This window comes from Littorina saxatilis, linkage group LG3 (genome assembly GCF_037325665.1).
Source record: "Littorina saxatilis isolate snail1 linkage group LG3, US_GU_Lsax_2.0, whole genome shotgun sequence".
Taxonomy (NCBI): Eukaryota; Metazoa; Mollusca; class Gastropoda; order Littorinimorpha; family Littorinidae; genus Littorina; species Littorina saxatilis.
Window position 1 is genome coordinate 16,147,546 of NC_090247.1, and position 24,774 is coordinate 16,172,319.

The 24,774-nt window shown below is 47.4% G+C and overlaps 2 protein-coding genes across 2 annotated transcripts; both read left to right on the plus strand.

Annotated features, from left to right (window-relative positions):
- The first annotated feature begins 4,823 nt into the window (after nt 1-4,823).
- LOC138961735 (baculoviral IAP repeat-containing protein 7-like) lies at nt 4,824-13,362 on the plus strand. The gene is made up of 4 exons (XM_070333408.1): nt 4,824-5,840; nt 6,205-6,374; nt 6,666-6,993; nt 9,311-13,362. Exons 1-4 carry the CDS (start codon nt 4,931-4,933, stop codon nt 9,526-9,528), a joined length of 1,626 nt encoding a protein of 541 aa, XP_070189509.1. The 5' UTR covers nt 4,824-4,930; the 3' UTR covers nt 9,529-13,362.
- Nucleotides 13,363-17,463: 4,101 nt separating this feature from the next.
- On the plus strand, nt 17,464-23,433 carry LOC138961111 (mucin-2-like). The gene is made up of 3 exons (XM_070332711.1): nt 17,464-17,882; nt 18,123-18,409; nt 19,274-23,433. The coding sequence occupies exons 1-3, from the start codon at nt 17,464-17,466 to the stop codon at nt 23,431-23,433; spliced, it is 4,866 nt and encodes a 1,621-aa protein (XP_070188812.1).
- The last annotated feature ends 1,341 nt before the right edge of the window (nt 23,434-24,774 follow it).

The following is a 24,774-nucleotide window of genomic DNA, read 5'->3' on the forward strand; positions in this document are numbered from 1 at the left end:
TAATAATACACAATTTGCCGCTTATACTTAAATTCCTTCTTGACCATCTGCAAATGATTTGTTCAACTTTTTCAAGTCTTTTGGACCAATTTTCCATAATTTCAGAGGCCGGGATGTCATTTTTAAAAATAATTCCCATGATTTTAACCTGGGTATTCCATTTAATAGCGCAATATTTCTCTTGACAGTTTTTACGCGATCCCAACCACATTGCTTCCGTTTTACTTTTATTTAATTTTAAGCGAGATATATTGGAGAAATCATCAATGATTTCCAAAACCGTTTCCATGTCGTTTTTATCTTGAAGTAAAACAGTTATATCATCGGCGTACATAGCCAGTTTCAGGATACGCGATGTTTGTTCTGCAAAATCTACATCTGGTAAGGCAAATCCTTTAATATTGGGGTGACTTCGGATTTTGATTGCTAATAATTCTACAGCAAGCACGAAGGCCAAAGGTGAGAGGGGACATCCCTGACGGATTCCGGAATTCACACTTATTTCTTCCGAAATCCAGCCCATATAATTTATGCAGCTCGTGGTGTTTGTCATTAGAACTTTAATCCATTTCACAAATTTTTCGCCAAAACCAAATTTTTTAAAGGACCAGACCACATAGTCTTTTGAGATGGAATCGTAGGCTCGGGCGTAGTCAAGGGCAAGTAATATACCGGGTTGATTTCTTTCATTTGCGTAATTAATGACATCATCGATTAATCTAATCAAGTTACTTGCCTTTCTTCCCTTAATAAATCCTGTCTGATCTTCCGACACGAGGTCAGAAATAACACCAGATAAGCGCTGCGATAAACATTTTGCCAGCATTTTATAATCTGTATTGGTTACAGATATAGGTCTCCAATTCTTAAGGCTATCTCTCGGCAAATCTTTACCCTTATGAATTAACGTGATAACTGCTCTTTTCTGAGTATCTGACAATTCACCGACTCTAAATGCATTTTGAAGGGAATTAACCACCATAATTTTTACTTTAGGCCAAAAAAATTTCATGAAACTTGTAGTCAATCCGTCTAAACCTGGTGACGAACCATTTTTTAATAGATACAGCGCCCTGCCGATTTCTAACACGGTAAAATCAGTTTCCAAAACATATTTGTGTTCGTCATTTAACTGAGGAATATTTAAATTAAGAACTTTACTTTCAGCATCCTCCTCAACAAAATTCCCATTTTTATCAAACACGTTATTGTAAAATCTCACTTGCTCCTGTAAAATACCTTTTTGCGTCGTTATCTGAGAGCCATTTTCATCAATTAATCTGTCCATAAATTTTAAATTAGCTTTCACTTTTTCCATATTTAGAAAATATTTTGTATTCTTTTCACCTTCTTCGATATATTTTTCACGGGATCGAATTTGAGCACTCTTTGCCTTTTGAATATCATATATTTCCAACTTTGCTTTTAATTTTTCCTTTTCAACAACAAATGTTGAATTTTCAGGGTGCATGGATATCTGTTTATCTAATTGATTCAAATCCTTTTGCATTTGTTGTTGCTCAGCTCGTTACTCCCCCGTATCGCTACTCCCCCGGCTCGATACTCCCCCGGCTCGTTATTTCCGGCCCCGGCTCGTTACTCCCCCGTATCGCTACTCCCCCGGCTCGTTACTCCCCCGTACACAGAAAATGACTGGATAACCCTGTGATAGAAAGTTAGCATGAAATATTGTTTTTCCGGAGAAATTGTCTGGATAAACAAACAAAGAAACAAACAAAACAGCTGGACAGGGGGGAGGGGGGGGGGAACAATATTTCATGCCAACTTTGTATCTGTCATATACCACCCATGAAAGCATTGAAAAGAAGAAGAACAAACTTTACAAAATAAAAGAAGGAAGGGTGAAGACAGAGAACATATTTGCAAGATTGACAACAATTCAGCTTGCACAAAACGGTCCCAAACCAAACTGGACCGTTGTCTAGAGCGCAAAGGTGGTCACTTTTTGACCATTTAAAAAATAAACTTATATTATTTTCGAGTGTTACTCGTGAGTTCCCGTGCACCTCCGTTTGCAGTCTGCGTGCTGTACTACGCTGTGTCGACCTTCACTGATTGAGTTGCCTCAACCTCATGACTTTTCTTTGTATCCCGTTCATTTTGAATTGTGGAAAGAAAAATCAAAAAGCGCTGACTTTCAGCGTGTTTAAAGTCCCAGTCTGTCTTAAATGGTTTACAGAACGATTTAAACCTTCTCATCAAAAAAGCAGTTTTAACCTTATGGAACACACTTGCAATAGCATTTTATAGCATTACATGAAACAGTTCGTTTGAATGGCTATTTAGCTCGCGTAAACCACACACCAGATTTTGTGGTTTATTTAAAAACCTGAGCCATCGTGAACCGGTGTGATCCACTTTCCTTTTTTTCACAATTTAGTCGTTTGTGATTTCAATGCGACTGGCTGTATCTGCACGTAATACCACGCTATTGTGTACCTCTGAATCTAAAACGCAACAAACGGCTGCGAGTCACATGAACTTATCGGCGACGGTTGGCTCCAAAGAAGCAAGCGCTATGCAGAAAATTCGTTTGCTTTGGGAAACACGACCTTGCGTGAACTGCTTCCGGGCTGTCTTCGAATTGTACTAATCTTATCTTGATTAAAAAAGAAATCTTTTATGATTTAAGAATGTTTATGGAACGAGCTGTCAATTTATATTTTAGATTTTAAAGGTTAGTGTTAGCGCCAAAACGAGGCGTCCGATTGTTGGACTAGACAATCCGGCTGGCCACGCAAAAATAAACTCTTTGAAAAATGCTCGCTCTTCACGGAGGGCACCTAGGATGTTCTCAAGCGGTGAGTGTTTAAACGAAAGGGTGTCTGTACTGTGTGTAAAAGCCTGACAGTGTCTGTGACCAGAAACTGATGGTTTACGTGAAGCTGTGTTTGCCTTTAATAGATGAGCGATGCTAACTTGTTCGATGATAGGCCGCGTGTGTCTCTACAGTATGACAGGCGGTTAAAGGCTATATCGAGAATGCGGAAATACCCTTAGCCCGGAGGCCATGTTGTTTTGGTGCGGTGGATGTGAAGGCGCTCCCATAACACTCGTTACCCTGCAAATAATCATTTAACGATTACATAAGGTAAGTTATATGATTTCTTGCATCTCCATTGCCAGGAGTATGTTTCGTGTGTCTACTTTTTACGCGTCTCTTTGCGAACGTGGCTGCTTTGTCTGAACAACTTATCTAGTCATCGACCAAGTGTGTTATTATTTATAGACTGTATGTTAGCGGCAAGAGGCGTGCGAGTAGCGTTTTGAAAACGTAGTCAATATTCCTTTATTTAGTTGCTCTGCAACAGATATTTGTATGAAAATCGTTTGTTTATGATTTAAGCAGGTATGCAACAACTCCTTATATGATATTAATTTGTAATTTCCTGAAATGTAGTGAGAGTTGCCATATCAGTATCAGAAAATCAGTCAACCGTAGCCCTTTACGCATTCATACCGGGCAATGGTTGAGCTACTTACAGTTGTTAATCAATTAATGTATTTATCTATCAATCAAAATAATGATTCAGTCTGTAATTCTAACTATATGTTTGAGACCCCAAAAACACAAAAAAACATATTGTGAAAAAACAAACAATGTTGGATTTGTGACGATGCTGACGTAATAAAGGGGTTTCCCGAACACGCCAGGGACAGGCATTGTCGTGGTAAGTCTACAAACGCGTTTTATCTCATTTGCATATTGATTTTCCCAAAATCTAGGTCAGTGGATCAAGCAATAGGACAATTAAAATCACAACATAGACGCACCTGGATGGGGGAGGGGAGGGTTAAGAACGTGTCCCCCACCCACTCCCCCTCCTTTCTTCGCGACGGTTGTGCAAATCTAGTTGGTTCCTGCATATGATTGACAGTTTACAACTGTACATGGCTTTTTTATTCTATTTAAATAAGTGTAATTTTGTAGTTGTCTGGCTCAATTATAAGGTCTCTGGCGTCTGTGACACCTGCCTCACATGTCGTAACATACTGATATACAAATCATACTAGAAAGTTTATTGGGATACTACATGTAATACATTCCTCGGACAAAACAAAATACATGTTGTGATAGAAGCAGATGCAGGTTTTGTCAAGTGAGAGAATTCAATCATTCAATCAATATGAGGCTTATATCGCGCGTATTCCGCGGGTACAGTTCTACTGAAGCGCAGGGATTTATTTAATTTTTTTAATTTTTATTTTATGCAATTTATATCGCGCACATATTCAAGGCGCAGGGATTTATTTAAGTGAGAGAATTGCCCTATGTATATAAAATGAAATTTGAATTCATGTATATAGAGGGAGTAAAATGCAGTGGTATGTTTTATCATTCTGCGTAATTGTACACGGACACGAGTTCGTCAAAGACGAATGAGAGTGTCATTTTGTTTTGTTGTTTTCACTAAGTAAGTACAGTGGAACCCGCTTATAAGAAAGTCGAGGAGGATTTTCCCCCTTTCTTACATGCGAGTTTTGTTCTTATCCGGAGACATCGGAAATACCTTTTTTTCTCAAGAAAACCTCCAAAATACCCCTCTTAAATGCTAAAATTCAACAGTAGCTGGGAGGTGGGGGGCAGCCCCCTCCCCCCGTCTGACTAGCCCCTGTACCCCTGTCCCATTTTGGATGCCCCTCCCTCTCATATGCTAGGTCTGGTCCTGGTGTGAAACACGTGCGTGTGTGTTGGGGGAGGGGATGCGTTGTTCCTGAGTGCGTTGTGTGTGTGTGGTATTCGAATACACACTGGATGCTAAAGCACATTCCATAATGCTGATGATTTGTCTTTCAGATCACAATGTTCGCCACACAGACTGGTATGAAAGGAGGAAGTGAGAACTGAGCTGGAGTGGGCAAATAGAAGGAATAGGTGCCTGTCGTCAGGAATTTTTTAATCAGGAAAATGGCGTCTGATAATTGTTCAGCAATGAATTGTTCTCGCTTTTTGCCAGACCCTTCTCCAAACCCTTATATGAACTTTACCTCTCTGGGCTACCGCCTAGCATCCCTCGCCAAACTGCCATCTTCATTTCCGGTGTCCCGGGTCAAGCTTGCTGATGCCGGCTTTTACTATCAAGGTCAAGGTGACACGATGACTTGCTTCAAGTGTTGCGTGCGTCACTCTGGTTGGACAGGGGAGGATAACCCCATGGATGTTCACCGCCGACTTTCTCCAAATTGCCCGTATGTACTGCAGGAAAATGATATCTCTATAAGCACGGCGCCACCTCTCTCCACACACATACCTATCCCGGTTGACATTGACGCTCACTTTGTGCCTGTTGAATACGGACATGAAGATCACACTGGTGATGTACTTAGCAGAAACTCAAGCTTTGCCGGGACAACGCGCAACACAGGGAGAGCTACATCTGATCCCAATGACGACAGAACAGCTTCTTCGGGACAAGATAGAAGGAACATCTCAACACTAATGTCGGATAACAGAGAGAACAGAAATTGTGGCTTCCAGGCAACTGACACCACAGGCGGAATTCAAACTCAATCCAGAAACGAAAGCAAAACAGCACCCTTAGAACCCGACAGAAGGAACATGACGCCTCTTTCGCCTGCCAACAGCATTCCTGCCTTGGAAAGCCAGCACAACACGAACGGTGCTACAGCCGGCATCATCGGATCTTCTGTCCGAAGAGCGAACGACGAGACTAGTGGCAGGCCAAGGCTTGAACTCAGCGGGGCTCTTTATCCGAGTTACCAAACTGTTGCAAGCAGACGTCAGACGTTCATACAGTGGGATAATAGCCAGGCACCTCATCTGAACCAAGTTATCCTGTCTGGCATGTTTTATGCTGGTACGTTGCTTTTGAACATGTTCAATTTGTGTTTGTTTCATGAATGTATAGGGTGTTGTATGTTTTCACCAAAACTGCTTAGGATCATGAAAGCAAAGTTTACATTGAAGATACATACGGTCTTTCCTTCCAGTGGAAGATATTATGGAGAACACTACCCAAGCTTTTTACGTGAGGTAAGGAAATCCCTCCGCTTTGACATAATCATACATAAATTCAGCAGTTTGACTGCTTTTGGTTACGCGTGAGATTAATCATTTTCTTGGATTAATTTGGCAGATGACATAATTATATGTGTAAGCAGCAACATGTTGTTCGGCTTCAAGCATATGGTCATCTTTAACTTAATATTGTCCATGTGCAGGCTATGCCGACTGCGTCAGATGCTTCTACTGCGGTGTTGGTCTCAGAAGGTGGTGGACGACTGATGACGTATGGACGGAACACGTGCGCTGGAAACCCGGATGTAGATATCTAAGAGCTATCAAGGGAGACAATTTCATTCAAGATACACAAAGACGACTGGGAATAGTGGTAGGTTCAGTTTGGCTCTTAGCGCGCGCGCGTGTGTCAGTGGGCGTGTTAAGAGGGTGGAGGTTGGGTGATGAATGTGTTTGTGTGTGTGTGTGTGTGTGTGTGTGTGTGTGTGTGTGTGTGTGTGTGTGTGTGTGTGTGTGTGTGTGAATGTGTGTGTGTGAATGTGTGTGTGTGTGTGTGTGTTATGTATGGATGAATGGATGGATTGTAGTCTTAAATCTGTTTCTTTTTGCTTTTTTTAGCAGCCTGCATGCAATATAACTTACACTGTTATAAACACTTACTTAGAGTCATGGAGGTGCCCAAGATTCGCAAAGGACTAGCAACTCAGCACAAGCCAGTTATCACACAACCGTATCTTCTGCAACTGGATCACAACCAGTAGTTTCTGCAACTACGACAACAAACTCTACTAGCCCGACCGCTCAGACCAGACCTACAAAAAACAATTCTACTCATCCGAGCACGGCCACTCAAATCTCCTTCTCCTCCTCCTCCACCTCCTCACCATCATCATCATCAGCATCAGCAGTCGGCTTATCGTCATGGAGACGCAGCGAAAGTGGTGGACAATCCAGGGAGATGCACCGCCGCAGTAAGATAGGCCGTAGAAGAGGTAACTGTTCGGTTCTCATGAGACCTATTTTCTTCTGATCTATCTCGGCATCTGGCTTACTTATCATCTCTCTTTCTCTCTCTCTATCTCTCTCTCTCTCTCTCTCTCTCTCTCTCTCTCTCTCTCTCTCTCTCTCTCTCTCTCTCTCTCTCTCTCTCTCTCTCTCTCTCTCTCTCTCTCTCTCTCTCTCTCTCTCTCTCTCTCTCTCTGTCTCTGTCTCTTCTCTCTGTACATGTTTCAAGGACAGGTTGGAAGATTAGGCTAAGCCTAAAACCTTTATCCTGATGTAATAAAGTTCTGAGTTTTGAGTTATCTCTCTATATAATTTAACAGTTCTTGATGGCTTCAGTTCTTTCTTTAATCTTTTACACTTGTTTCCTTTTTTGTGAAGCACGGGCAGGACAGAGTGAAGGACAGAGTGAAGGACAGAGTGAAGGACAGAGTGAAGGACAGAGTGAAGGACAGGTGAAACTAGAGTCATGTTAACATGTTCAATCCATGAACCAGCTTGATAACACGTGTGTGATAGCAACATTTCATTGAGGCAGAATGCGGCTTCATCCCTTTTAATAGATCTTCTGCCACACACTCCACAAAGAGAATGTAGTCTCTGTTCATGTAACTGTTCTGTATGCACTTGGTCTGCTTTATTTGCCATTACACGGGTGGTACTCACTTCACTAAACCGCGTAACATTTCACTACACGCTGCACATAGTAGTCTTCATGAGACACATAGAGAATGAGAAAATAAATAAAACATACGCAATCAACATCATGTGTGCCACCTGAGATACTGGCACTGGCATCGGATTAACACTGCTGGCTTAGAGGAGGTCAAATCAAACACCGAGTCACTTTTGAGTCAATAAGAAACACTATGAAGCACATCACATTATTCTGGTTTTACTTTTATTCAGAATACATGCCCAGTGAACAACGTCCACGATGGAAGTGATATCGTTAGCGGGATGCGTGGCTTTTTACTTAAAAACAATTTACATTCCAGAGATAAACTCTGGCCCCTGCCAAGCGAGCTGCCGAGATTATAAACATTAGCCGAGGTGCGCGGCGCCACGCTGACCCTTTATCGCACCTCCCCATCAACACCCTTTCACCTCTTGGGAAAATAATTAGGCTGTGCTTGTTCTACACATGCTATGCTTTGCGTGGGTGTACACATTTTAATTGTGTTTTGTGCGATGCGATGTCCACGGACGATGGAAGTTGATGATATTTCAGAAAACGAAGACAACACAACACGGTCGCAAACATTTACCTTCAAATGCAAGCTTACGCACACAACCATGGTCAATTCTTATACATTTTATATGAGCGTGTAGGGCAAAGGGTGTACTTTAAGATTATGAATGTTTTAGTACTGATTAATAAACGCACAGAGCAACACAAGTGAAAAACAAAGCCAATCAGTTTATTCACAAAGACAGCGGGAGATTGCCTGTAGCATTAACGCAGCGTGACTCTTCACAGTGCGTGCCTCCAGCCGCGTAAAGACTGGCACACAGCGCAGCATATAGACACGGCTCGGCTGGAAACTAACTGTTCATCCCCACCGTTGCGGGAAACAGCCGTGCTCTCAGTCTCTCCCTCTACCTCCATCTCTATATCTTCTACCTCTCTCTCTTCTTTCCTCTCTATTTATCTCTCTCCCCTCTCTCTCTCTCTCTCTCTCTCTCTCTCTCTCTCTCTCTCTCTCTCTCTCTCTCTCTCTCTCTCTCTCTGTCTGTCTGTCTGTCTGTCTGTCGGTCTGTCGGTCTGTCTTTCTGTCTGTCTATCTGTCTTTATGAAAGTTTACATCGAAGTTCTGCCAGATGATATCCCCAGACTTTTTTTCTTCCTTTTTCGATATTTTGTGTGTGTTTAAAGTCATATCCGGCTTTTGCCAAACTTTAGGCCGCACCTTGGTAACGTCCTTTTTCACTCAAATTGATTGAAATGTTGTTCAAGCAATATTCAAGCAGAAAGTTAAAAAGAATAGAGAAGAGGGCGCTTTCCTGTGAAGCTACTGCGCTATACTGGCTTGTCACTTCAACCGATCAGCGAGTCGTGGGTAATCGGCAAATGCAGCAGCGCGTTCAGTTTAATTATTTGAGTTACAATACAATACAATACAATACAATACAATAACTTTATTAATCTCTAAAAGAGAAATTGCATTGCTGAGCGTTTGTGTCCGTAATAATAACATACATAAAACATTCAAAATAAACATTTGTTCTTTGTCCTTCGACAGTTTGACTAAATATAATAATTTTGCTTCACGCGACTTGTTCAGGTCTCTTCCTTTCTTTTTACAGCAAGTGTGGGAAGAGCAGGCGCCTCGGACCCTCCAGAAGGAAGGCTTCAGGTCTTATCCGAGACCTCCCAGGCATGCCCAGTGTGCTACCGGACTCCCACGGACACCATACTCTTTCCATGCCGGTGTGTCCTCTGCGAGTCATGTGCAGCACCTGTGACGTCATGCCCTCTCTGCAGCGAACTCATCCGGGCAACTGATAGTGTTCGTACGAATTAAACTGAGCTACTTTGATAACTTACACATGTGATCAGCTAATTATTTCAGTATTAAATGTAGCTATTTAATTCAGCTGAGATTAATTCAGTTAATTAATTCATAGTTAATGCACGTTAACTTCCGTCTGTGCATGCTCAGTCTGCAAGGTTTCCAGTATTGGTCAATGACAATTTAGCGTGACGCTTGCAAGAGTGCCTGCCAAACCAAGGGGGTCATTTGGGAACATATTTTGAAGGGGATATAAAAGTCGGACCCTGTAGGGGCGACCACCCCCAACCAGGCGCGTTCACAGGTGGCGGATAGTGTGATGGCCTTCAGATATGGAGGTTAGCTGCGAAATAAGCCAGGCTTGCCAGGACGAATAAGCAGTCGCGGACCAACTGGCGGTGCTTCCAACAGGAGGGGGCGGGGTAACAGGTGGCACTGTTACACTCAAGAAATACCCCAGGTGTCCAATGACGGGAGCATCATGCGAACAAGAGCCGCATTTTAAGTTCTAGCCCTGGGGAAGGTCATCTCAGATAAACAAACCAGCCAGCTATGGCCAAATAGCCGGGTAGACTGGACTCGACAGCCCTGTAAAGCCACCAGTCTAGGAGAAGGATCACTCCGATATAAAAACACGCTGAAGCCGGATGAGCTGGGCCATGTATGGCGCACAACGACAGCTCAACGCATCAACGCTCATATGACAGACGACAAAGTCGGACGTTCTGATTGCGGACTGGTCATGCACAAACTGATGTTAATGTGCACCAAATATGAAGGAATGGGCTGAACACATGTTGACGTTGATAGCATGTTTGAGGCATATAGTAGTAGTAAGGGTTAGCATGCAGCAGTAAATACTAAGCATGCAGGAGTAAATAATTATCGACCGGTGGTTGGATAAAAGCTCCTGTGGTTTGAGGGTGTCATTGTTCTTGGGTCTCCCTATCTAAAGTGGCTGCTTCTGTGTAAATTATGATTTTCTGACTTTGGGTGACAGTGAGCGTCGGTCCAGTGCGCTGCTTTTGTCAGCGATTGCACAAGCCATTTGGACTAAACATCTGAATGGTTAATTTCTGGAGATATTTGATGAAATAAAATAACAAATGTGTATACTTACTGGCCGTTATGCCTTATGGCATGTAGGGCAGCTACGCAATACCTCCATTCCTATATGTCTTGGGCAAACTTGTGGATGGTACCCTAGTTGTGGTTCAGGTTTTTCAGTTCTCTCTTTATGCAGGCATGAGAATGCTCATCGGGACCGCTATTTTCAGAGGTTTAGAAATGACATTGCAGAGGACAAATAACATTTTCAGAGGACAAAAAGTTAAACTTAAAAAATTCGCAAGAGCATTGTATATGCCCAAATCGCTCAAGCGTCGTTAAACAGAACAGCTCTGAATGCGGACATTTTTACAAATCACGGGTTAACACCTGTGCTGCGACTTCTGTCTTGTGTGTGGCGCACGTTATATGTCAAAGCAGCACCGCCCTGATATGGCGCTTCGTGGTCGGCTGGGCAACAAACAAACAAACAAACAAACAAACAAATGTGTTAATTGATTGATTGATTGATTGATTGATTGTTTCATTGGTTGATTGATTCATTGATTCATTGATAGTCTTCGAGCTAACTTGCTAGTGAGTATTAAGTTACTACAAAAAGAGAGTAGAATAATGGTTGGTTGTTTCTTGCTTGTTCCTGTCCTTTCACCTATTTGGCTATTTGGGGCCGATTCAATTGTGTTTCCTTTCTCAGTTTGCGTGGTGGTCTCCGAGTTTAGAATTATTTAGGCGTACATACGTTTACTATCGCTGTAAATTAAAGAAAAGTTCAGATCCTTTGACATTTGTTTCTTCCAATTCTAATAAACATCTAGATCCCGTTCAACAAATCTTGTCCAGTGAGAATAAAATCTTCAGAGTATCTGCCCTGTATTGAAGTAGGTCAGTGAATGAGTACAGACCAACCCATCAAGTTAGCAAGTACTGTGTGACTAAACAATTGAACTAGCATGTGAATACATCTCAAGACAAAGAAACGAGCGAACGTCGAACCGATACAGAAGATGACGTTTTCTGAATTCCATTTCTGTCAAGATGACACTAGTACATTTAGACGAGGAACCAAATCGGAAAAAGGCGCTTAGTTAAGGAGTTTAATGCACAGTCGGTACTCCCGGGCACATTTGGTTTCATTTGACAGAACAATGCATAATTGTGACCCTCCACCACGAAATGAGTCGCATGTCACCTTTGCATGATTTTCATATTTTTACATTTTCCTAAAGAGTTTTTTATGCTCTATCCAGTGGTGAAAACCGTTTTAGAAAAGAGCGAAAACTGTTTGAGTTATAAGCCTGTGACTAAGGTGACCCTCACACTGTTACCAGACACTCCCCGGACTTATATTAAGCCTAGCGCAGAACCGCGCGAGGTGACATGCGACTCATTTCGTGGTGGAGGGTCACAATTATAGTCTCCGAAACAACCTTTCTTAGTACCCAAAAGAGGCAGCAGCTATACCCAATTTTAAGACAAAGTAGCCCAGTTATTTTGAAAAATGCACAACAGGTGTTGCAAAAAACGGCAATACCAGCTTAACCGCAGGCAGCAGAATAGATATTTCTGAGTGAACTATCAAGTAATGGGACGGTGTTCAACAGTAAGTGAACAAATTGTTTGCGTGCATGAGGCCTTTATGAAAACAAATATGCTGGTGCTGCCGACAGAATCAAAGACCGAAGACATGATCTTTTACTTGAACTCTTCATGTTCGTTATTCGCCTACATGCACAGCTTGACGCATCAATGGATCTTCTGTTTCAACACATAGCTGAATATAATTGCGAGAAATCAGCCAACGCTTCAACGGCTTGGTCACTTCGACCGCAGAATATGATCTCACAGACGACTCGGGTTCAGAACTCAAAGAACTACCTCACGCTCCTGGTTCTTTGCCAAGAATGTCCTTGAGCGTTTTGATGAGCGCCTCTGCTCGAAGCTGCCGTCTACGCTCCATGATAATGTTGAAAGCGTAGTGGAAAGGGTTGATGGCCGAGTTGAGAGGCTGACTAGAACAGCCATGGCCACGTTGACCTCAAACGAGAACGTTGACCTCAAACGAGATGTATTGGTACCCCGATGCCATCAGTCCCATAAGACCAATGGGGAAACACCAGAGGAAGTCCGTTAGGGCCACGCAGGATAGTCGTTGTGTGATGGCCAGCTCCTTGGGTGTTCGTGAGGCCAACCGAACTAAAGTCCTGGCCAGCGCAGATCAGCAGGAACAGGACAAAGTTGAGGACGAGGATGACACCAAAGGAGTAATTGCGTAAAGAGAATGTTGTCCTAGTGACGGGCGGCAGATGCCTGTCTGGCTGTAGAACTGCCACTGTGTCGCTAGAGGCAAGAGCGGCACAGTACACAGTGACACGCCGATTACCAATACCACACCGCCGACAATCTGAACTGAAATTGTGCACAGATGAATGCTGCTAAACTGGAAGCGTGTCACACGAGACCGGTCTATGGGGATGACGCAGATGATCAAGGCTGGCACCTCGGATGACAGTGACGAGATAATTCCGGTCATGTCACAAAACGTAACCGATTCTCCACGTCATGTCATTCCACCAGTGTAGGACCCAATGTACCTTATATCCAGGAAGCCGCCAAAGAGACAGTCAGATGCACACAAAAGTCATGTGTTTCAAAAATTAATCCCAAACACGTGGTTGTTATCTGCCATCAGACGAACACTGCCCATGTCGCCACTGCGTGCATGCGCGCGCGCGCACGTGCGCGTGTGTGTGTGTGTGTGTGTGTGTGTGTGTGTGTGTGTGTGTGCAAGCGCGCGCTTGTGTGTGTGTGTGTGTGTGTGTGTGTGTGTGTGTGTGTGTGTGTGTGACAGTGTGCGTGTGAGTGTGTGTGTGTGACAGTGTGTGTGTGTGTGTGTGTGTGTGTGTGTGTGTCCCACCATTCCTCGACAGACTATCACTAATTTCAGACAGCTTCTCAACAGAAGGCCAAACATGATTATTGTTATTATGAAATAGTGTTTATATTTTTTACCTGATAGGAATAGAAATATAACAGAATGTTCAATCATGTATTGTCCATTGTATTTCAGAGCAATTTTCTCATGGAGAATGATTTACTTATGCTAAAGCACAAAATCATCAAAATCACCAAGAACCAACATTCCAGGACGACGAAGATATTATGAGTTATTTCTAATATGCTGACTGTTAGCAAATGATAACAGATATGTCGAGAAAAAAAATATCAAGCATGAGCCTTTTAGGCGAATGCTGATATCGTTTGTGAGACATGCTTGTTATCATTTGCTAACAGTCAGCATATTAGAAATAACAGTTTTATTACCGTAATTCGACCAACAGAAATTTCGAAGCGACCCCGGGAATTAGACAGAACAGCCGCAATGGGAACTTGAGCGCTCCTACCTGATTATGCCTGTCAGTCAAAGAATTATCGTGACCTGGGTCAGCCAATCAGAGTAACACACCTGACGTGATGAATATTCACAAGTCAAATGCATTTGACACACAACAATCTCACAATCGCTTTTTCTTGTTGAACAGAGAGCGACAGATTTAGAACCGACTCCAGACGGATGGGAAATGACGTAAAGATACATTTGACATAAAGCGAGTGACGCAATTTCACTTGATTTTTCCGAACTTAGATAATTTAGATTTTAAGTGAGCGGGTCGGCATTGTGCACACTCAGATGATGGGCGGTGCCTTGCTGTTCCGTAAAGCACCTACCGACAAAAGTCGCTTTTCGGTATTTTTTAGATAAAGAGAGTATTATCTGACAGCATTTGAAGTGTCATTCTTTTGAATAAATCACGCTAATATTGTTGATTTAATTGTTTACTTTGTCTTGTTAATTTTTAGCTTGATAAACAAAAAGGGTCCCTGCCTGAACGTTATAACATTTAGAGGGTCATCTAGAATCCGTCCTGATTGGTCAAAAAGCTATATGGGGCACTGAATTGGTAATAAACAGAGTTAAACAGTCATGTCATTGCTTTTACTTTAGACAAAGAAACGCGTACAGTTGCTTAAACAGGTTGTTTTATGATGTGAATCCCTTTGGTCTAATAAGCAATCAATGGCCAATGTTTCCTAGTTGAAATGCCGGATGTTTATCTGTGTATTTATTGCAAAGACAAAGTTGTTGAGTGGCTCCCACTCACTCTGTGTTTATCAATCATTTCAGACATTGAGAAATACAACTGATGATCGGGTTACTTTATGATGTGAGCACCTTTAGTCCAATGAGCAATGGTAGACGGCCAATGTTTTTGAATGTTAAAGGGGTCGAGAAAGAAGTGAGCGCTACAGTTTTGGTCAAGAAAGACAAACAAGTTATACGTTCGAATGTGTGTAAGAAGCGTGCTTTGTCGTGTCGATTTCGATTGACATCAGTTGATTTTACAATTCCGATTTGTAAATAACAACCTTTGTCATCATTTTCACGAGTTTTCATTCACAAGCACCTGGGAAATAAATGTCATGTTCCCCGGGGAATAAATCCCCTGTTACCATAGTTGAAGGAAGCCCTATTACATGGATAATCAAAAGCAAACCCAATAGAAACGCTGGAGGATTCTTCGGCTCTTTTCATTGGCGTTTCCCCAGACCTAAACAGACGACACGACCCTGCTTTGCAAAGTTCCAAAAACAAACTGGCAAACTGGCAAAAGTAAACAAAAAACAAAACTACTTCAATATATTCATCGCAAACAAATGAAACCTACCGATATGTTATGTCTTCTTACAAAGTCATGGAGTGCGTGTATCTTTGTGTGAGAAACACGAACGTCAAGTTCAAGTCAAACCAATTGACCCCTGACACACATTTTGACCCGTGCACAAGACGTTGTATCGATAAACGAAGCACGAAAAAGAAATAATGATAAAAGCAAAGAAACTAGCAACAAGATATGCAAACATCTCACAAAGCCGAGCAAGCAGATTGACAGGTTTAATGAAAAACAAAGAGGTACTGAGTCGGAAACAAGTTCGCGATTCTTTCCTTCGCTGCACGACGCAAATCTTCTGTGACCTTTGACGCAACGTAGCTTCCACATTCGATTACTAAGCTTAATACTCACAACTGAAAGCCGAGGGAGTGGAATACAGAGATGAACAAACAGAACTGTGCATCCTCAAACCTGACATATTCGTCCCAACATTTTATGAACTCAAAAATACAGAAAGGTGCTTTCACACGCCAGCTTTGATTGCCAGTGGTTATCCACACGGAACTCGTGTGGTTATCAGCACGGAACCCGTGTTTCAAAGCATGGCTCCCTGTGTTGATTGTGATCTTATTTTCTCACTACCAAAATGATGACAAAAACGATGTTTGGTGGTTTGTTGTCAGACCAGCTTTTTTGTCGGTCTTCGGGGGGCATATCGACTTTTGTTTCATATTTATTGACCGCGGCCTTCGGCCTTGGTCAATAAATATGAAACAAAAGACGATATGCTCCCCCTCAGACGACAAAAAAGCTGGTCTGTCAACAACCCATCAAACATCTTATAATGTCCTTGTTTTTGTTTCTGTAATAAGTGGGATGTTTTGATTTAAAACGTCGGACACAAATCTGTTTAACATTGTGAGTTGCAAAGAACGATTTATATTTTGTTTAATTTTGAAAAGAAATTGCATTTGCATTTGATTCAATGTTGACAGTGTATGTGTAAAAAAACCAGCTGACAAGCAGATGTAGTAAAGAAGGCCATTGCACAGTAGAGGTCCTACTGCCATGCCCTTATGCCAGAGTTAACTTTTGATTTACTTTGCACTGTTGTTACTTTGACTTATTTTCATGGAAATCTCTTTACTTGAATGTACAATCATTGAGATTATTTGTTTCCATCTTAACTTTATTGAAAATTATATTTCAATGACCAGAAAAGTTGTGTAATATTAAAGATGAGTACATTCCTTTCACTCATTTGTAACGTTTAATCTGTACATAACTTCCTGTATGCTCTTGTTGTTTGTGTTTTATCATCATTTAAACAAACAAACTTGCCACTTACCAAACATACAGTCAGTGTGCAGATGTGTTTTCAATTGACATTTCATTCCTTGCCATTTCTCTCTCTCTCTCTCTCTCTCTCTCTCTCTCTCTCTCTCTCTCTCTCTCTCTCTCTCTCTCTCTCTCTCTCCTCTCTCTCTCTCTCTCCTGTCTCTCCCTGTCTCTCTCTCTCTCTCTCTCTCTCTCTCTCTCTCTCTCTCTCTCTCTCTCTCTCTCTCTCTCTCTCTCTCTCTCTCTCTCTCTCTCTCTCTCTCTCTCTCTCTCTCTCTCTCTTATAAACACGCAACAAAAAGGGCAAACATCGTTCACATCTAAATAATTCAGTCCGCATCCAAACAGGCGATACCGATGGAAAGGTTCTTCGCATATCAACTTCTCCAGCCTCTGGACACTCTGAGAGCATGGACAAAACTGAAACCTTTATTTCTGCCCCCCCACCCCCACCCCCCGCCTCTTCTCTCCCTCGAACTATGCAGACAACCGTTATCACAGTCATTGTGGACAGAATGTTCATCGGAGTTAAGATCTCTCAACGCATATTCTGCTGGGCCCGTTCTTTATGATTGCAATACAGATTTGAACAGAATTTCTTTAAAACAAGGGCAAAGAAAAAGGATCCCACTAAAACAACGGGAAAGAGAAAGGATTACACAAGGACTGTACGAAGGAATCTTCGCTCCACCTGTGGATTTAACTTGATTCAAACAGGAGGAAACAGAGTGCGGTGATTGTCAACAACTGCGTCACGATGACATCCTTAAAACTTAAACTGTTTTACGTTTACCTTTTCTTCTTTTCTCAGTTCAGTGACTCTGCGAATGCACCACTGAACACGACTCATCAGGACTCGAACACTGACATCATGGACGTGTCTACTGACGTCAGTGTCACCACAGCTGACACATATGACGTGTCTACTGACGTCAGTGCCAACACAGCTGACACATATGACGTGTCTACTGACGTCAGTGTCACCACCGCTGACACATATGACGTGTCTACTGACGTCAGTGCCACCACAGCTGACACATATGACGTGTCTACGGACGTCAGTGCCACCACAGCTGCTGCGTATGACGTGTCCACAGAGATCTCTGCCACAATATCTTCTGCGTTTATCGCTGCAGATGTTTTAAACAAATACGTCATCTGGATGTTGGCGGTTGTGGGTATATGTGGAAACCTAGTGAACTTGTTTGTGTGGAGTGCAGAGTCAGGCTTCAATCCGACCACCTTCTTCATCAAGGTGCTGGCTGTGTCTGACGTAGTCCTGCTTGTCCAGTATGCAGTCTATAATTGTATACCCTTATACCGCATTATGAATATTCTCTTTTTTGGAATCGGCTTGTTCAGCCGTTTCGTCACAGTACACGTGACGCTAGCTGTGGTCACAACGCGATGGATCGCGGTGTACAAACCGACACAAATGAAAACTCTACTGTCTAAACGTCGCGTAATCCTTGGCTGTTTGCTTATGCTGCTCTGGTGCTTTCTGGCTGGTCTTCCTTACTTGATCAGCAGATACCACCACGTCGGGAGCTATTACGTCAGAGTCACAGCCATGCTAACGTTTACTGTGTGCGCTGCTCTCCCCGTGGTGGTGCTGGTGTGTCTCAACGTCAGCCTGGTGTACAAGCTGTGCAGACACAGAAGAGACGCCTGTCTGCACACTGCAGCACGTGCAACTCGCTCGTCCAGATTCTACCGCCTGCTGCTGGCCGTCGTCTGTCTCAGCGTCACCACCACCATCGCCTATCCCCTGGGTTTTTTGGCGAGACTCCTGGTCAGCGAACGAATGATTGAGCAATGTGACATAGCTTGTATTTACCTTGTCTTCCTAATTAGTTATTTGCTGGAAATGTTAAACTCTTCAGTCAACGTGGTCTACTACCTGCTCTTCGCTTCTCAGTTCCGTGCGCTGCTCATCCAAAGATTCCGCTGCTGTGTGTGCCGCAGGAAGCGGGCTTCTGACGTCGTCATGCTGACGACCAGGTCACCAACAGATATTGCTGACAATCCGTGATCATCAATTGCACACATACACACACACACACACACACACACACACACACACACCACACACACACACGCACACACACACACACACCTACACACACACACACACACACACGCACACACACGCACACGCGCGCTTACACGCCAACACACACACACACACACACACACACACATATTTGCACACACACACATACACACACACACAGACGTACACACACACACACACACACACAAACACACACACACACACAGACGTCACACACACACACACACACACACACACACACACACACACACACACACACACACACACACTTAAACACTTAAACACGTAATCAAACTCATACAGCCATGTGTTATGAATATTTGTTTTTGGTGTATTTAGTGAGTGCTTTTAAAGGTGTTTGCACTGTATGAGTTATTTCTAGTATGCTGACAGTATGATAACAAACATGTCGTGGAAGTAGATATCAACATGAACCCACAGGCTTATTGTTATTGTTCAGTTAACATCCCTTAAAGCGATATGGCTAACCGTGAACAATGCAAGATAGTTTCCTTTTGCAGTTCACACGGTTTTCTCTATGTTTGAACCTATTCCCGTTAATGTCTATCACCGCAGTACCATAGTATTTTGTGTTGAACATAAGCAGTGGTGAGCTATCAAAATATTTCCACCGAACCGCCGCGCGGCAACGCCGCCGTCGCGTCGCGCATACAGAAACATGCGTTCGTTGTTTCTACTGTTGTGATCGGTTCTGCCGCTGCCGCTGCTGCCACCTCCTGCCGCCACCTCCTGCCACCTCCTGCCGCCACCTCCTGCCACCTCCTGCCACCTCCTGCCCCCACCTCCTGCCACCTCCTGCCGCCACCTCATGCCACCTCCTGCCACCTCCTGCCACCTCCTGCCGCCACCTCCTGCCACCACCTCCTGCCACCTCCTGCCACCTCCTGCCACCTCCTGCCACCACCTCCTGCCACCTCCTGCCACCTCCTGCCACCTCCTGCCGCCACCTCCTGCCACCACCTGCCACCACCTCCTGCCACCACCTCCTGCCACCTCCTGCCACCACCTCCTGCCACCTCCTGCCACCTCCTGCCACCTCTTGCCGCCACCTCCTGCCACCACCTGCCACCACCTCCTGCCACCACCTCCTGCCACCTCCTGCCGTCACCTCCTGCCGCCACCTCCTGCCACCACCTCCTGCTACCACCTCCTGCCACCACCTCCTGCCACCACCTCCTGCCACCTCCTGCCGTCACCTCCTGCCGCCACCTCCTGCCGCCACCTCCTGCCACCACCTCCTGCCACCACCTCCTGCCACCACCTCCTGCCACCACCTCCTGCCACCTCCTGCCACCTCCTGCCACCACCTCCTGCCACCTCCTGCCACCTCCTGCCACCTCCTGCCGCCACCTCCTGCCACCACCTGCCGCCACTTCCTGCCACCACCTCCTGCCACCACCTCCTGCCACCTCCTGCCGTCACCTCCTGCCGCCACCTCCTGCCACCACCTCCTGCCACCTCCTGCCACCACCTCCTGCCACCTCCTGCCACCTCCTGCCACCTCTTGCCGCCACCTCCTGCCACCACCTGCCACCACCTCCTGCCACCACCTCCTGCCACCTCCTGCTGTCACCTCCTGCCGCCACCTCCTGCCACCACCTCCTGCCACCTCCTGCCGCCACCTCCTGCCACCACCTCCTGCCACCTCCTGCCGCCACCTCCTGCCACCACCTCCTGCCACCTCCTGCCGCCACCTCCTGCCACCACCTCCTGCCACCTCCTGCCGCCACCTCCTGCCGCCACCTCCTGCCACCTCCTGCCACCACCTCCTGCCGCCACCTCCTGCCACCTCCTGCTGCCACCTCCTGCCACCTCCTGCCACCTCCTGCCACCACCTCCTGCCACCACCTCCTGCCACCTCCTGCCACCACCTCCTGCCACCACCTCCTGCCACCACCTGCCACCACCTCCTGCCACCACCTCCTGCCACCTCCTGCCACCACCTCCTGCCACCTCCTGCCACCACCTCCTGCCACCTCCTGCCACCTCTTGCCGCCACCTCCTGCCACCACCTGCCACCACCTCCTGCCACCACCTCCTGCCACCTCCTGCCGTCACCTCCTGCCGCCACCTCCTGCCACCACCTCCTGCCACCACCTCCTGCCACCACCTCCTGCCACCACCTCCTGCCACCTCCTGCCGTCACCTCCTGCCGCCACCTCCTGCCGCCACCTCCTGCCACCACCTCCTGCCACCACCTCCTGCCACCACCTCCTGCCACCACATCCTGCCACCTCCTGCCACCTCCTGCCACCACCTCCTGCCACCTCCTGCCACCTCCTGCCACCTCCTGCCGCCACCTCCTGCCACCACCTGCCGCCACCTCCTGCCACCACCTCCTGCCACCTCCTGCCGCCACCTCCTGCCACCACCTCCTGCCACCTCTTGCCGCCACCTCCTGCCACCACCTGCCACCACCTCCTGCCACCACCTCCTGCCACCTCCTGCCACCTCCTGCCGTCACCTCCTGCCGCCACCTCCTGCCACCACCTCCTGCCACCTCCTGCCGCCACCTCCTGCCACCACCTCCTGCCACCTCCTGCCGCCACCTCCTGCCACCTCCTGCCGCCACCTCCTGCCACCTCCTGCCACCACCTCCTGCCGCCACCTCCTGCCACCTCCTGCCGCCACCTCCTGCCACCTCCTGCCACCACCTCCTGCTACCTCCTGCCGCCACCTCCTGCCACCACCTCCTGCCACCACCTCCTGCCACCACCTCCTGCCACCTCCTGCCACCACCTCCTGCCGCCACCTCCTGCCACCACCTCCTGCCACCACCTCCTGCCACCACCTCCTGCCACCACCTCCTGCCGCCACCTCCTGCCACCTCCTGCCACCTCCTGCCACCTCCTGCCGCCACCTCCTGCCACCACCTCCTGCCACCACCTCCTGCCACCTCCTGCCACCTCCTGCCACCTCCTGCCACCTCCTGCCACCTCCTGCCACCTCCTGCCGCCACCTCCTGCCACCACCTCCTGCCACCTCCTGCCACCTCCTGCCACCACCTCCTGCCACCTCCTGCCACCTCCTGCCACCTCCTGCCACCTCCTGCCGCCACCTCCTGCCACCACCTGCCACCACCTCCTGCCACCACCTCCTGCCACCTCCTGCCACCACCTCCTGCCACCACCTCCTGCCACCACCTCCTGCCACCTCCTGCCACCACCTCCTGCCACCTCCTGCCACCACCTCCTGCCACCTCCTGCCACCACCTCCTGCCACCTCCTGCCACCACCTCCTGCCACCTCCTGCCGCCACCTCCTGCCACCACCTCCTGCCACCACCTCCTGCCACCACCTCCTGCCACCACCTCCTGCCACCACCTCCTGCCGCCACCTCCTGCCACCTCCTGCCACCTCCTGCCACCTCCTGCCGCCACCTCCTGCCACCACCTCCTGCCACCTCCTGCCACCTCCTGCCACCTCCTGCCACCTCCTGCCGCCACCTCCTGCCACCTCCTGCCACCTCCTGCCACCACCTGCCACCACCTGCCACCTCCTGCCACCTCCTGCCACCTCCTGCCACCTCCTGCCACCTCCTGCCACCTCCTGCCACCACCTCCTGCCACCTCCTGCCACCTCCTGCCACCTCCTGCCACCTCCTGCCGCCACCTCCTGCCACCTCCTCCTGCCACCTCCTGCCACCTCCTGCCACCTCCTGCCGCCACCTCCTGCCACCTCCTGCCACCTCCTGCCACCTCCTGCCGCCACCTCCTGCCACCACCTGCCACCACCTCCTGCCACCACCTCCTGCCACCTCCTGCCACCACCTCCTGCCACCACCTGCCACCACCTCCTGCCGCCACCTCCTGCCACCTCCTGCCACCACCTCCTGCCACCACCTGCCACCACCTCCTGCCGCCACCTCCTGCCACCTCCTGCCACCACCTCCTGCCGCCACCTCCTGCCACCTCCTGCCACCACCTCCTGCCGCCACCTCCTGCCACCTCCTGCCACCTCCTGCCACCACCTCCTGCCACCACCTCCTGCCACCTCCTGCCACCACCTCCTGCCGCCTCCTGCCACCTCTTGCCGCCACCTCCTGCCACCTCCTGCCACCACCTCCTGCCACCTCTTGCCGCCACCTCCTGCCACCTCCTGCCACCACCTCCTGCCACCTCCTGCCACCTCCTGCCACCACCTCCTGCCACCACCTCCTGCCACCACCTCCTGCCACCACCTCCTGCCACCTCCTGCCACCACCTCCTGCCGCCACCTCCTGCCACCTCCTGCCACCACCTCCTGCCACCACCTCCTGCCGCCACCTCCTGCCACCTCCTGCCACCACCTCCTGCCACCACCTCCTGCCGCCACCTCCTGCCACCTCCTGCCACCTCCTGCCACCTCCTGCCACCACCTCCTGCCACCTCCTGCCGCCACCTCCTGCCACCTCCTGCCACCACCTCCTGCCACCTCCTGCCACCACCTCCTGCCGCCACCTCCTGCCACCACCTCCTGCCACCTCCTGCCACCACCTCCTGCCACCTCCTGCCACCTCCTGCCACCACCTCCTGCCACCTCCTGCCACCTCCTGCCACCACCTCCTGCCACCTCCTGCCACCTCCTGCCACCACCTCCTGCCACCTCCTGCCACCTCCTGCCACCACCTCCTGCCACCACCTCCTGCCACCTCCTGCCACCACCTCCTGCCACCACCTCCTGCCACCTCCTGCCGCCACCTCCTGCCGCCGTAAAAAGGAAAGAGAGAATGCTTTACGTCCTACAGGCCAAATATTTCGCCTCTTAAGGACAAGATATGGGTTACATGATTCGAGCTTTACGCCCTCACGGCTTTTGACAAGATTCGCAAGTGTATGCGTGTTTAGGTGGTATCAGCCATCTGCACTTATGGCAGAATGACGTGTCATTGTGGTGACACGGGGGGTGGGACATGGCTTCCGTCTCTGGGTCTGCACATAAAGTTGACTCGTGTCCGTCCCGGCCCGAATACGAACTTGCGACCTTCCGATCACAAGTCCAGTGCTCTACCAACTGAGCTACCGGTCCCCCCTGCCGCCGTCGTGTCCCTGCATTGAAACATAGCTTTAGTGTTAAACACATTGTGCAGAAGTGTATTACGAGTGTCATACACCGACATTGTTGTATTATGAGTGCCTACTTAGCATCGGTGAATTAAATGTCGTAATGTAGCATTGATGTATTATTCGTGTCGTACTGTAGCATTGGTGTATTATTCGTGTTGTACAGTAGCATTGGTGTATTATTCGTGTCGTGCATTATTAAACATTATTCCCCCCTCTGCTTCTTTACCCCTGTAAACTTGTAGGGGTAGTTATTTTTCGATAATGACCCAGCAACCAAACAAATAACGACCCAGCAACAGCCTGAATCCTCGATAGTGCAATGGGTTGAGAGGTTGTTCTGTTTCGGTACTACTTTTTGCGACTGAAAAGTTCCGAACGCTCTAATGTACGAAGTATACATCTCTGGAGCAAACAATACAAGCTCGCATTTTTCATGATCCGCTAACTTCGACCATTATTTTTGATAATCACTGAGACTCGGCATGTAACCTCTACAAACACTGGTTGGTCTAGCAGGGGCGTATTGTGTGTGTGTGTGTCGCACAGTTGTAGTGATGTATAATGTGTGTCGCACAGTCGTAGTGATGTATAATGAGTGTCACACAGTCGTAGTAATGAGTGTCGCACAGTCGTAGTGATGTATAAAGAGTGTCACACCGTCGTAGTAATGTATAATGAGAGTCACACAGTCGTAGTGATTTATAATGTGTGTCGCACAGTCGCAGTGATGTATAATGAGTGTCGCACAGTCGTAGTGATGTATTATAAGTGTCGCACAGTCGTAATGATGTATAATGTGTGTCACACAGTCGTAGTGATGTATAATGAGTGTCACACAGTCGTAGTGATGTATAATGTGTGTCGCACAGTCGTAGTGGTGTATGATGAGTGTCGCACAGTCGTAGTGATGTATAATGTGTGTCACACAGTCGTAGTGATGTATAAAGAGTGTCACACAGTCGTAGTGATGTATAATGTGTGTCGCACAGTCGTAGTGATGTATAATGAGTGTCGCACAGTCGTACTGATGTATAATGAGTGTC